The following is a 12999-nucleotide window of genomic DNA, read 5'->3' as shown; positions in this document are numbered from 1 at the left end:
CCTTTTCAATAAAAAATATGTTCTATAATGTTACCATTTAATTGTTTTTTAAAACAAGGTAGCCTACCAGTTCAGGTTCGAAAAGTTTTAGGGCTGTTGTCAAAATGTGAATGATACCCATCCCTAGTCATGAAATGATATTATGCGGAGATTGCATGTGAAATGACTTCTAGTCTACACTTTAGCAAGATATTCAGAAGTTCTTCAGTTGATTTTAGCAATACTGAAAATAAAAATGTGTATTATTTATTGTCCTAGATATGAGTGTCCACCAAGAAGATTAAAAATATGAAACTTGTCCAGAAACATGCTACAGTACTGCGGTCTCCTCAACCAATCATATTTTTGTATGTTCCTAGAGTGTTACTCCACCAAGCGTGAAATGATGCCCCCTGTGGTGACCATGGGTCACTGCTTGGCTATACTCGTGATCTCTAACGCCGAGAATAAAATCAAGGTAGGGGTCAGATCCATGAGATTCAGGAGGTGAAACACTGAACACAAGACCATTGTTCATCAGGTGGTTACCAAACTGTCTGCAAAGAGCCGAGGTGGTTCATGTGAAAAAATGAAAATAAATTCTTTCAACACTAATCACACGAAGCACTGTGCATGTTTTACCCCTCCTGCAAAGATACACACTAATGACACTACATGTTGAACATCACAGCCTCTCCACAGACACCCACACACTCAACATTGTACGTGTTAAACAACTTTCACAGACACTTATGAAAGTAAAGCACGCTCAGGGTTATACACGATGCTATTTTTTTTGCTAATGACCTCTGCTAATGTTGCAAAAACAACAAATCTGCATATTTTAGCATATTATTTTCCTTCCATTTGGAAAACCAAATCACATCCGTGGGTCTGTCTTGTTACTACTACATCCTCGGACAGTTAGGCAGAACGCAGAACGTGTGCTCTCTTCCAAAACAGAACAGGCAGCTGCCGCTTATTCTCACTGCAGTCCACCAGCTGGGCTGCACAACCAGCCCAGCTGAAGAGGAGCTGACAGACTTACTGCTGGACTGCTTACTTTGGCCTCCTGATTGGCCAGGATGAGTGGCACTGTTTATGTCCAATGGGGAATGGATACATCAACCGCCCAATGAAACCCTCCCTCCGTCGGCGACACTATAGGCAAATCTGGACTGCCCTGTGGAGATGTCAGCCACAGTTGGCACTGGAATACTGAGTAACAAAGTAGTCTTAACATATGTTAGGCTATTTTATTGAGGGATTGGTTGTAGAAAATGTAATCTCTCATCCGGTGGGTTGTTGGCCATAGAGTTTGTGAAGCCCTGGGTAATGCTCATATGCTCAATGTCAGCATGTTCAGTCTACCGCACAGAACTGAGTCAGGAACCGGAAGGTCACGGGATCGATCACCCTGAGCACAGCGCTCGGACCAAACTGGAAGTGTAAATATCCAGCTGAATAAACGTGTGAGTGAAATGGAAGATGCGAAAGTCATCCTGTTCCCCCACAAAAGATAACAATTGTTACAATTCAATCTGGCCAAGGCTACTAACTGTGCAATTGCTCTACGTTCTCAAAAATGAGTCATTCTTCAGCAGGTAATCAGTTTTGCCTACAGGATTTCAGTATACTGCATTTGGACCATCCACATACCAAATGATATATGGTCAAACTACCAGACCGACCAATGATGTGAAAATACGATCCAGCACGGCAAGTAGGATCAGGGTATGCTACAGACAAACAATAGCCTGGTATTACAGGCTTGTATAACTACTTTTAATTTACATGTCAGTGTGTTATGTCTCAGCAATTTGACATTGCCTGTCCGAATGGTAAAGCCTGAAGGACAACATTGTTTTGCAGATAGGGTACAACTGAATCTTAGTTAATAATGTGCCACCGTGTTACCGTAGGCAGTGTTTATCCAGTCTGCTTTTGGTTCAGTGCAGTGTACTGTGTCTAAATCCACACAGGGACGTACAGAGAGGACATTTCAGGTCTAGGGGAGGGGACTTGGAGGACAGACATTTGTTTATCATTAAATATTTAGGGCATCCACGGCTTCACACCAAAAAATAGCATCTCTATAAAAATAAATATTTAATGCCTCATATTCCCCAGGAAAACAAAACATCTCTGATGAAAAGGACAGCACAAAGATTAGTTCTGACCCAGTTTGTCAGTCATACCTTCACTTTCACACTTTTAGACCTGGTCACAAATCTTTCAGATCTAGATTTTCTAAGTCTCAGTCTCTAGCTGCAGTGGGACTCAAACCCAACTCTCCTGAGTCTTACATCTGACTCTCCCGAGTCTCAGATCCAGCTCCCCTAAATCTCAGATCCAGCTTTCCCAAGTCTTAGATCCAGCTCCCCTAAATCTCAGATCCAGCTTTTCCGAGTTTCAGATCCAGCTCCCCTAAATCTCAGATCCAGCTCCCCTAAATCTCAGATCCAGCTCCCCTAAATTTCAGATCCAGCTCCCCTAAATCTCAGATCCAGCTTTTCTAAGTCTCAGACCCTTGCAGCAGTGAAACTCAAACCCTTGCTCCCATGATTCTCTTAATTTTGAATTTGAATGTGTAATGTGTGACCACGGGTACAATGAAAGTTACACAAACAACCCGGGAAAAACACATGACTTAAAACTATGATAACAATGCAGTTTCGGTTCAGGTATGTGCAGAGATGTGCATCTTTTTTTCCGCCCCGCAGAAGTGGCCTGAGTGTCTGCTCTCCCTATCTCTTCTCCCCAGCTCCCCTCCCCTGCCGAGCTACGCAGGCCTTTCCGAGCTGCGCAGCTGTACAGCTGCTCTGCGCAAACAGTCCCTGCAGGAACTGCGCAGATTAGGCAGCAATGGCCCTAAACCAACGGAAAAAAAAAGGATGTAGGACACACGGGCATCAGAGAGTTCATGGAAAACGGGCGAGAGGATAAACGAAGGCGGAGTGAGCTGGACCCTACTGTGACATTGATGGACACGTCCCTCACACCACAACCACCACTTCTCTGGGTCTGACGGCCATAAAAACGCACGCTGTGCCTTCCCTGTTGAGATTCAACCGCGCAAGATCCTCACTGTGAATCTGCAAATTATGGGAAATAAATTTACCTCACCCTGCCACGTTTGCAAGCCTCTTCCATCTACAGCACCCTGTCCATTATAACCAGTACACACACACAAGCATGCACATACACGTGCATACACACAGACACACACACATAAGCATGCATATACGCACACACACAGACACACACACACAAAAGCATGCACATACACGCACACACAGACACAGACACACAAGTATGCATATATGAACACACACACAGACACACACACACACACACAAAAGCATGCACGTACGCGCACACACACAAACACACACACACATAAGCATGCATATACGCGCACACACACACACACACACACAAAAGCATGCACATATGCACACACTCTCAGGCAGCAAAATACCTACACCTACAAATTCTAACAGCTCAAAGTAACACTGCTCCCTGTTTGCTAAAGCTCACAGTAACATATTGTAACATGACTCAGTTAAGCACCTCCTTCTTGTGCACTTCCTGCCATGCTGTCAGTAATTCCTGTTTCAGTACTTCCTGTTTCACTCACAGTTTGGCCCAGTGTGATTTCCTGTTGTTCCAGTGACAGGTGTCTCATATCTTATGCACAAAAATCATTTTGCTGTTCTGAGTCAGAACTCAGTAACGATACAATGTATGAGTCGATCATGAGTTTCTGAAATCCAAACATATCAGATGGTGCCAACAAATTGTTGTTGAGGCAGTTGTCGAGGTATTCCCCTAATTTATAATTTATAAATTTCACCAGGTCTGGCACTGTTGCTCATTTGTTTCTGTATTGTAAATTGCTTTGAATAAGAATGGCTACTGAAGTAATGTAATGTTTTTTTTTGTTGTTTAAAAAAAAAAACAATTTCACCATATAAGCCCCCAAAGAGCTAACTTTTGTTTAAATGGATGTCATTTTCAGGGCAGGTCATGTGATCATAAGATTAAGCCTTGACCAATCATGCCTAATGGACTGAAACAGTATGTCTATGTGTAGCCTTTGCGCTTCACAAGAGTAACATACACAGATGACATTAATATAAATAATATGCATCTTTGCAGCTAGTTGTTTTTTGAAGCAGTTCACTTTCAGCAGTTTATGCAGGAATCAAACCCAGAACTCCTTACTTCCTGCAATAGCTAAAGAGGCTAAAACCATCAATGCACTTTTAATAGCAGCGCATGGTTATCCTTGTAACCTTTGACAAGGACTTGATAGTTTTGAGTCATTTGTTTTGTCTTTTCTGGGACATTATTGTCACAGGTACTTTGTTTGCAGGTATGTTATCTCTTATAGAGATATTATAATCTGTAATAATCTTTGTTCCTGAATTCTTCTTGCACGTACTGTAGGTACAGCACGTTTCAGTGAATGCAGTGACCTGAAGACCAAGGTCTCCAGCCATGGCACCCAATCACACACAAATGTAATCTCCTGTAAGTAATGTCACAGTCTTTATCAGAGAATCGCTGATGTCCCTGAACTCTGCTACCAAGACGTCACACTGCCACTATGGGCTGCAGCTATACTGCAGTGTTGCTGTTGTAACACAGTGTTGTACTGGCCAAAGAGAACAGGCTCAGTGTTATTGAGGGGACACAGAGGAGCAATCCGGTCTTCCTCCATGAACGATGCCCACCAGACTTTGAATAACAAGAGCCAGAAAAAAACTAAGACTTCAACCCTCGATTACCCTCCCCCCCCCAGCCCCTCATCTTCTGACATACATGTCGAGCAGACTCAAGGATCAGCTGACGTAAGTTTCTCAGGGAAACTGCCGTTAGGGAAAGAGGGGGATTTTACTGACGTGTCGTCCCCTGCTCTCAGATTCCAGAGTGCAGTTCTGTGGTTTCCCAGTGCATTGCGGGATTCTGCTCTGGGGGAGGGTGGTCTGTATGACTGAGCGCTCAGAAGGGGGAATTTTTCAGAGAGCTGAAACTGAAGCTGAAGCTCATAACTGATGGAAAGTTATGATTGCCTGTAGAGGGATGAAAAAAATGTGGGGGGGCAAGATTCCACCAGTGTTTAAGTTTTTCAGGACAAAAAACTTAAACACTGGTGTATGCGTGTGCATGTGTGCATTCTTAGGAAACAGCCTTGACTTCTTCACCCCGATTCAATCTTCTCTTGATTACCCAAAACTCCCCCGTCATCCTCTCTCTCCCTCCCTCCATCCATCCGTCTCTCCCCCTCTCTCTATCTCTCTCTATCTCTCTCTCTTCACTCTCTCTCTCTCTCTCTCTCACACACTCACACATACACTCACGTGTGTGCGTGAGCGTGTGAAGAGAACAGAAAACTGTCAAACTGTCAAACTTACGCGGCTGTTTTTTAGATGTATCGCGTTACGCTGTTGTCGGCCTGCTTAACGACCTATTCAGAAGGCTGGACGCTGCGAGGCCTGATTCTCACTCGAGAAAGCAGTTCCTGTGGAACAGAAGCTGCTGTGTGGTTCTGAGTGGCTCACAAACACTTAGTGGCCTTGAACACATCTCGTACATTTCCTGTTATGCTGTTTAGATTTCACTGCCTCGTATCCTGCCCGTAGACGATGTCTAAGCCACGGCGTTTTGCCTACGTACACAGTAAAATGTTCAGTGTTAAATCAGCTTAAAGTACATGTGCTCCCTATTAGATTCATATGTAGTCTGTTAAATTAACACAGGATATTTCACTGCGTACCAGTTGCCATTCACAGTTACTGTAGCAATGGCCCTGTGGAACTGACTGACTATGCAAGTGATGGTTTGACAGTTTGCTTTGTTGATTGTTTTATCGATTGATTGATTGATTGATTGATTTATTTATTTAGTTAACTAGATGGTGAGATTCCAGCCAGGCCACCCAGTGATTTTTACCAGAAGCGTTCCCAGGATTCTCACGCGATCCTGCATATGAAGAGGCTGACATCATGCCTTAAAATAAATGCACCACTCTGGCACAAAAACACGAAGATTAGATTAAGGCAAGAAGGGTCCGCCCTGTCACGCCACACGCTCTACGGGCCACCGGCGGGTTGTGAGAGTGAAGACCATCAAACGACGGAACGCAGAACTGCATTTGAAGAAAAACAGCCCTCGCCATGTGTTCCCGAAACCTCCGCCCTTTTGCAATCACCCTTACATCACATCGCATCCGAAGAATGGAAACAATGTGCAATGTGACGCACGCAGGGCGGTTTACGAAGCTGAGTCAAAACGCCAGAGACGACACAAGAACACAAGGTGGTTAAGCATCCAGACCAAACTAATCAATCTGGTCACACCCCACCCCAGAAAGAACCCCATCCCATCTGATGAATGAGGTGACCGATATGGGCACGAGGGGTGAAACCCTCCCCCCCTCCCGGTGCTAAACGGGCCCCGCCGTACCTTTTCTGGGTTTGGGGCGGCCGCCCAGGCCTCCCTCCCTGTCCATCTTCTCCTCCCGCTCCTTCCACCTCCTCACTTGCTCCTGCCTCATCTTGAGGAAGAGGGTCTTCTTCTGCTCCTCGTTCAGCGCCTCCAGCACATCCGGGTCGATGTACATGTCCTTTAAAATCTGCTGCAGCATTTTCAGGGTTCGGAGTGGGGGGCTGGGTTCTGTGTGTAAGCGCAGGGGGGTCTGTTCCTCCTGATTGCCTCTCTGACCACACGCAGAAGATCTTCCGAGGAAGTTTTGACTTTTCAAATGAAGAAGGAAGGCAAGACAGAGAGAGGGGGGAGGGAGGGAGAGCCCCACAAGAGGAGGTTCTAGGCCCAGACAAAAGCTCCCTCTATCTCCCGTCTGTACCGCTGACCATGTTCCCCCTAGGCTGGACCTCCACACATGCCGGCCGTCAGCTGGAAATCTACAGTTCTGCTGGGGGGGGGGGGGGGGGTGGGCGGGAGAAAACAAACGACACCGATATCAACATTCAAGTGCCAAAGGTTTTTCTCAGCTTGTTTCACTCACTTTTTAAAAACTTTTCTCTGTTGTTTTATCTGGCTCTCCCTTCATTCAGAGAGGATATAATTAGGTCATGGATGAGGCTGAGGTTTTTAAACTTGGGAGTGACTTGTCCATCACTCCCCCTCCACGTCCCCACAAGTGAGCATTGCATTCTTCGAGAGTAACCCTTGTTTCCCTCTCTGAGTAATGAACAGATCTCATGTCCCATGTCAGTACTCCAGAAAAGAAAAAACAACAGCAGGCAGCCTTTTTCCTTCCTGCTAAAAGCAGAAGAAACTACTGTTGCAGTCATAAGAGTCACTGAAAGACAGAGGCATTTTCAAACCAACCCCGTTACAGACGGTCTGAGCAGGCACTGCTGGTTAACTGAGGAGTTTGTCGGGCTGACTCAAGAAGGAGAACGAAAGAGGAAGAAGGAGTTGTGAAGAATAGACCGTACTCACAATGGGCAGTGGAAGCGTAGTCCTCAGCAAGGCTGGAGTCTAGTCGCCCTGGAGTGCAAGCCTGGACGAATCCTTGTTCTTCTGTAAACGACTGTATGACATCACAGCATTCCGTGGTCTGTCTGTCTCTCCCCCACGTTTTCTCTCTCTCTCTCTCTTTCTCTCTCTCTCTCTCTCTCTTTCTCTTTCTCTATTTTGCTCTCTCTTTTACCCTACCATATTCACTTTCCCTCCTCTGAATCTCCCTCCTCTTACTCATTCACTTCCTCCTCCCACTCACTCATTATCTCTCTTTCTCTGTCTGTCTCTCTCTCTCTCTCTCTCTCACAGAGCAGTGACTGTGCTCAGGAAACAGACCACAGCTGCCACAGCTGAAAAAGAAATTCCTGCATCCTGTTGAATGCAGAGAGAAAGAGTGAGAAAGAGAGAGAGAGAGAGAAAGTGAAGAGGAGGGAGGGGGAGGGGCAGACAGAGATAGTAAAATGGTAAAAAGCAGTACAGCTGAAAACGTGTGAATGTACTGTGGAGTTTTCCCAAAGAAGGAAAGTACATAAATGCAGGAATTGTGGAATCTGGGCCAAACTTCTTTTCCCGGACTTGTGGAGGAGGCGGGTTTGGGGCATCAGGGATAGACATTACATTACATTACATTACATTACATTACATTACATTACAGGCATCTTATCCAGAGCGACTTACACATTGCATCCATGGTGAAGCAATGCAGGTTAAGTACTTTACTCAAGGGTGCAATGGCAGTGTCCTACCTGGGAATCAAACCTATGACCTTGAGGTTACAAGACCAACTCCTTACCCATTATATTGCACTGCCACCCCGTAGCTAGCAAAGTTAGCTCATCTTGCTTCTTCACTGCTTCTGCTCCCCAGCACTGTGCTGTACCTGTTTCAGCATGCTACGAGGCCCCTGTTTCACCCAAATGATAACGCTCTTGTTCCGCATATTTAAGTTCTCCTGTTCTCCCAACCCACACTGCTCCTGTAATGTTCCCTGTTTTACTCTTCTTTTCCATACCACACTGCCCCTATCCCTGAAACGGTACTGTCCCCGCTCCCCAAATTCACACTGTCATCTTCCCCCAAAGTCAAATTCTCCTCTCTATTCGAACCTGCAATGTATCCTGGTATTAACTATTTAGCCATAAAATAAAAGTAAATGAACCTCACCTGGATGCTTGAAGAGATATCACGTCCAGTGAGGGTTTGATTTCGGGTGCTATTCTCTTATGTGAGTAACTAGCGACCTCTGGTGGCTCAGAATGGGAGCACTGGGAATTTGTTTTAAAATGTCTGTGTTGAAGGAAGTGTGTGTTGAATGCAGGGAATATATGTGCATTGAAAGGGGATTAGCACTGTGGCTCACAGCTTCCTTGTCCCGGCTACGGCTGGGATTTCACATTCTCCCCGTTTAACTTCACTCTGTTAGGTCCAGAGGGATGCCAGTGAAAAGGGCTCTACTGTCCTGCGACCAGATCTGGCTGGAGAGCTATTACACAGCCTTAATGACCCAAATATTAACATCGCCAAACCAGCCTTCTCTCTGCTGGAGAGAGAGAAGAGGTGAAACAAAAAGCTTTCATTGTGAGAGGTGTTTGAATCTGGAAGCCCCCCCCCCCCAAGCCCTTTCAGGGCTGCTCTGGGCCCTGCAACAGACAGGAAGAGGAAGTGGGGTGGGACAGGATGTAGGCTATTTCCAGGCTGCCGACTGTGGCGGCATTTACCGGCCCAGTGGGCCCTCTCTGCAGCCTTGGCAACAGACCCCCCCCCCCCCCTCCCCAATCCCCCCCCCTCTCCAAGCGACTTCCTGCCAAAAGCGACAGCCCGTGCGCAGTGGAGGAGCCACAGCCGGATGTGAACATGCTAATGGAGCTCCTTCAACTGCCAACCAGGGCAAGGTCACTGCTGATAGGCCTCTCTATTCCTCCCTCCTCCCTCTATCTCTCTCTCTCTATCTATCTCTGCCTCTTTCTCACTCCCTCTCTCTCTGGGAAACAGCTGGCCCATGCAGAAAAAAATATGTGTTGGTTGTGATACTGATCCCAGAATTTCACACACATGAAACACATCTTAAAATACATGCACACATACAGTACCGACCAAAATTATTAGGCCGCCTGTGGTTAAAAAAACGTCCAATAATTTGTTGAATTGTAATTAAAGCCAAGGGAGACATATTTTAATAGTTAATGTTGGTAACAAGTACACCCAGCTGTACATGCTCAAAGACACGCTCATCCATGCACTTCATACTAATACACACTGTGGCAGACGGCAGGGAGAGGTGAGGGGAGTGGTAATTGAGGGCAGATATGTTGCAGCCCGCTGGCTCCACCCCCGAGCCTTATATGGACTTCCTGCCCCAACGAGGCAAGCCTGGGCTTCATTAAGCCATTAAGTGCATGGGGATAAAAAGGGAAGCGGGTTGCACAAACAGTGCAAAGTACTGTGAGGGAAACGCGTGTTGTGGAGAGTGAAAGAAAGCTAATATATCTGTGATTACCCGTTGTGACCTGGACTGTTTGACAAACCCCGCTGTGTACCGAACTGTTTTTTTGGATTACCCCTGGAATACGGAAAAAGGACAACGAGAACGGATTGTGGACTTTGGATTGGTTGCTGAATTTCCCCCTTTTCCTCCTTGTGTAAATTTTTCCTAATAAATCACCCAATTGCACTCCAGTTGTGTTTCGTGTGCGTGTTTAGTTATCGAATTGGTGACGTGGAAACCCCACACCCGTGAGCCTGCCACAACACATGCAGAATACACACACAACTTCTTAAAATGTGAGCTCACACAAAATACACCTAGTCTGGGACCTCTCTCTCCACATTGAGAACTCTGTGGTCAGACTAATCACTCTGCGGTGTACCTTTATGGCGTTGCTTGATAATAAAATCTCAGTGGCACACGCAGTACATAGTATCCCTTTGTTGCTTCTCATAGCTATTTCTATCAAGGCCGAACGGACTGAAAACAATTCTCCTGCCAATCAGAGGACACCGTGGCATACTGGCTAGTCCTGGCCAATGCGGCCTGCACGTGCTACGTGACAGACCAGTGTCTGTAATCCTACAGGAGGAACATGAAACCAGTCTTCTTCAAGAAAGCGGACACAACCCAGGTTTGGTTAATGTAAGAGGAATACACTGTTGCTCTATGAGCTCAGCTTTGATGACTGAAAAGCCATGGCAGTATTATGGACATTGTTAGCGTCATGCTCCTTGTACCAGGAAACACAACCTGAACAAAACTGCTGGCATAAGTCATAAAAAAGTTCAATATAAAAGAAAAGAAAAAAGAAAAAAAAGTAAATATATATATTTCTCAGCAAGGTGCAGAACACAGATGGGGCAATGCTCATTCCCATTGGCTGGTGCACGTAACTGGAATGAGCTGGTCATCAAACAGGTACAGAACCTGAATAATTTCAAAGAGAATAGTCAAGTAGAGGCTCCTTGATAAGGTCCCAGACATGGGACAGTTAGCAGGGCTAGGGGACAATGCTACGTATTAACATGCATATTTTTTTTAGATCTGCTGGATACTGTTGCTGTGTACAGTATGTATTGTCTGTTGTATGTTTCATGTTCTTACACCAAGGGCCACAGTGGAAATAAGTCAGACTTGTTCTACTATCCTTGATGATTTTAACATGCATGTATTTTCTACCATGTATCTAAATCATTGTCAAAAAAACTAAACTGAAATAATATGTATTTCATGAAAGGCAGTAGTGAATGATAGGGATGAAACGTCATGTCCAGTAGATGATTAAATGTTCTTAAATGCTCTTGGCAGTTTGTAGATTCACCTTGTTTAACTCGAGACTGCTGTATGCTGGATCAATGGAGGATGCCGCGGTCATCATCGACGGCTGTCTGGAGTCTGAGTGATTGGCTTTCGATTGCTGCGGCCTCTCTGGGCTGCGTAAATCCTTCAGCGCAGAGCGCGTCCTCGTTTTGGCGGAGTTTTGTCCACCGAGCCAGTGTGACGTCATGCGTGCTTGCAGTTAGAAAGCTGGAGAGTAAGTGGTTTTGAGCAAAATAGGAAATGGGTCTGAAACGGACAGATACTCATGTGTGATGCCACAAGGACGTGCAAGATTAACTTCCTCCAGCACTAATTTGGTCATTGTAAACATGCGAATATGGAAATTACTCTGTAACAAAATTGGTTGATTTATTTGGTTATTGATTGATTGATTGATTGATTGAGCTATGCACGCACTGCTTAGCGGGTGCGCCGCAGAGGGGAAAAAGCAGCTGGCACTCTGGAAGTCATGCGCAGCCGGACTGACGAACGGATGTGGCTGTGACACCTACAAACACAGCTTGGCATTCGAAATGAGGCGAAAAACAGAAAGAGAAAATGCATTAAAAGCAGAGGCGGAGTTTGACATTTAAGCATGGGGGGAGGGGGCTGTCCTGGATTGGGGGTGATGCAGAGGTATTCTCTTGCACTCGAAGATTGCGATCGAAAATCGAGGGGCAGCCCCCCCCCCCCTTTAGGCTGCCCTGCCTTACCCTCAGAACTCTTTTACCCCCACCCCCTCACAAAGCAGGATGTCAGAGACAGAGCTGGACGGGAATAAAATTGTCTTAATCAATCGCAGCAGCTGATTGGCTGTGGCTGTCTGTCTCCTCTCCTTTGGCGGGTCCCACGGGAGCGAGTGGGGCCGGTGGGGGAGGCGGGGGGTTAATGGCGGCCCTGCCACCGCTACGTTCCTGCTGCACACTGCAGCTCCCGCAGTCTGTGGCCTCGTTGCTCTTCGATGCATATCCAACTTTTTACGGCCCCGGTTTGGCTGGTCTCAGTTCAGTGTGCATGTGTGTGTGTGTCTGTGTGTGTGTGTACATGTGTGCATGTACTATAGCCTCCTGTACCCTTCCTCCAAACCCCCACACTTGACCCACCATGCATGCCCTCCTCCCCCACTGTCTGTCCGCACGCAGTCAGTCTCATCCTCATTCCAAGCCACACCACCAGCCCCTTTGAGTCTCCGGAAACAAGGCTGTCAAAATGCAAAATGGGCATGACAGCAAGCCTTCAAGCTGACTGCGACTAAAGACCACAGAGAGGGGGTCAATTTCGCCCAGTTTCTCTCAAATCACTGGCTTTCTTGGTTAACATATGCAGCCTATTATTATTAGTATTATCATCATCATCATCATCATCATCATCAAAAACAAACAATAATGGTAATATCAATAACAAAAATAATAATCATACAACAGTTCTATTATTATTATTGTTATTGTAATTATTTATTTATTACAGTTGTATCAGAACAGTAGGAACGCAAGTACTCACGGTTCAATGCAGCCTACTCTATGAGCTGTTATAAAGTAGAAATTTACTGTTGAGTAGTACGAATAATAGTATGCTTTTCGTAGCCGCAGTCATAAGTCTGTTACACTCGGTCTACTGCTAAATTAATTTCTCGTCACACTGCAAAATGCCTGAACTCGAATACCGCTTTAAACTGCTCATTTTAAAAGCAGTGAAGACTAAAAACATTTTCCCCGGCG

General features: G+C 45.8%; 1 protein-coding gene across 2 annotated transcripts in view; it reads right to left on the bottom strand.

The window, feature by feature from the left end:
• zgc:100829 (uncharacterized protein LOC445149 homolog) overlaps nucleotides 1-7803 on the bottom strand; it is a 30134-nt gene extending 22331 nt beyond the window's left edge. Inside the window, exons 1-2 of one of the 2 annotated variants that reach the window (XM_064351787.1) lie at nucleotides 7453-7803; nucleotides 6451-6919 (exon numbers count right to left, since the gene is read on the bottom strand). In XM_064351787.1, coding sequence (XP_064207857.1) covers nucleotides 6451-6631 — 181 coding nt within the window. In that variant the 5' untranslated portion in view covers nucleotides 6632-6919; nucleotides 7453-7803. The remainder of the gene's footprint in view (nucleotides 1-6450; nucleotides 6920-7452) is intronic. The other variant, XM_064351786.1, reaches the window with a different exon arrangement.
• Nucleotides 7804-12999: the final 5196 nt, after the last annotated feature.

Source organism: Anguilla rostrata, chromosome 9, assembly GCF_018555375.3.
Source record: "Anguilla rostrata isolate EN2019 chromosome 9, ASM1855537v3, whole genome shotgun sequence".
NCBI classification, from domain to species: domain Eukaryota; kingdom Metazoa; phylum Chordata; class Actinopteri; order Anguilliformes; family Anguillidae; genus Anguilla; species Anguilla rostrata.
The sequence above is the reverse complement of the archived record's forward strand: the minus strand, read 5'-3'. Positions and strand labels throughout refer to the sequence as shown.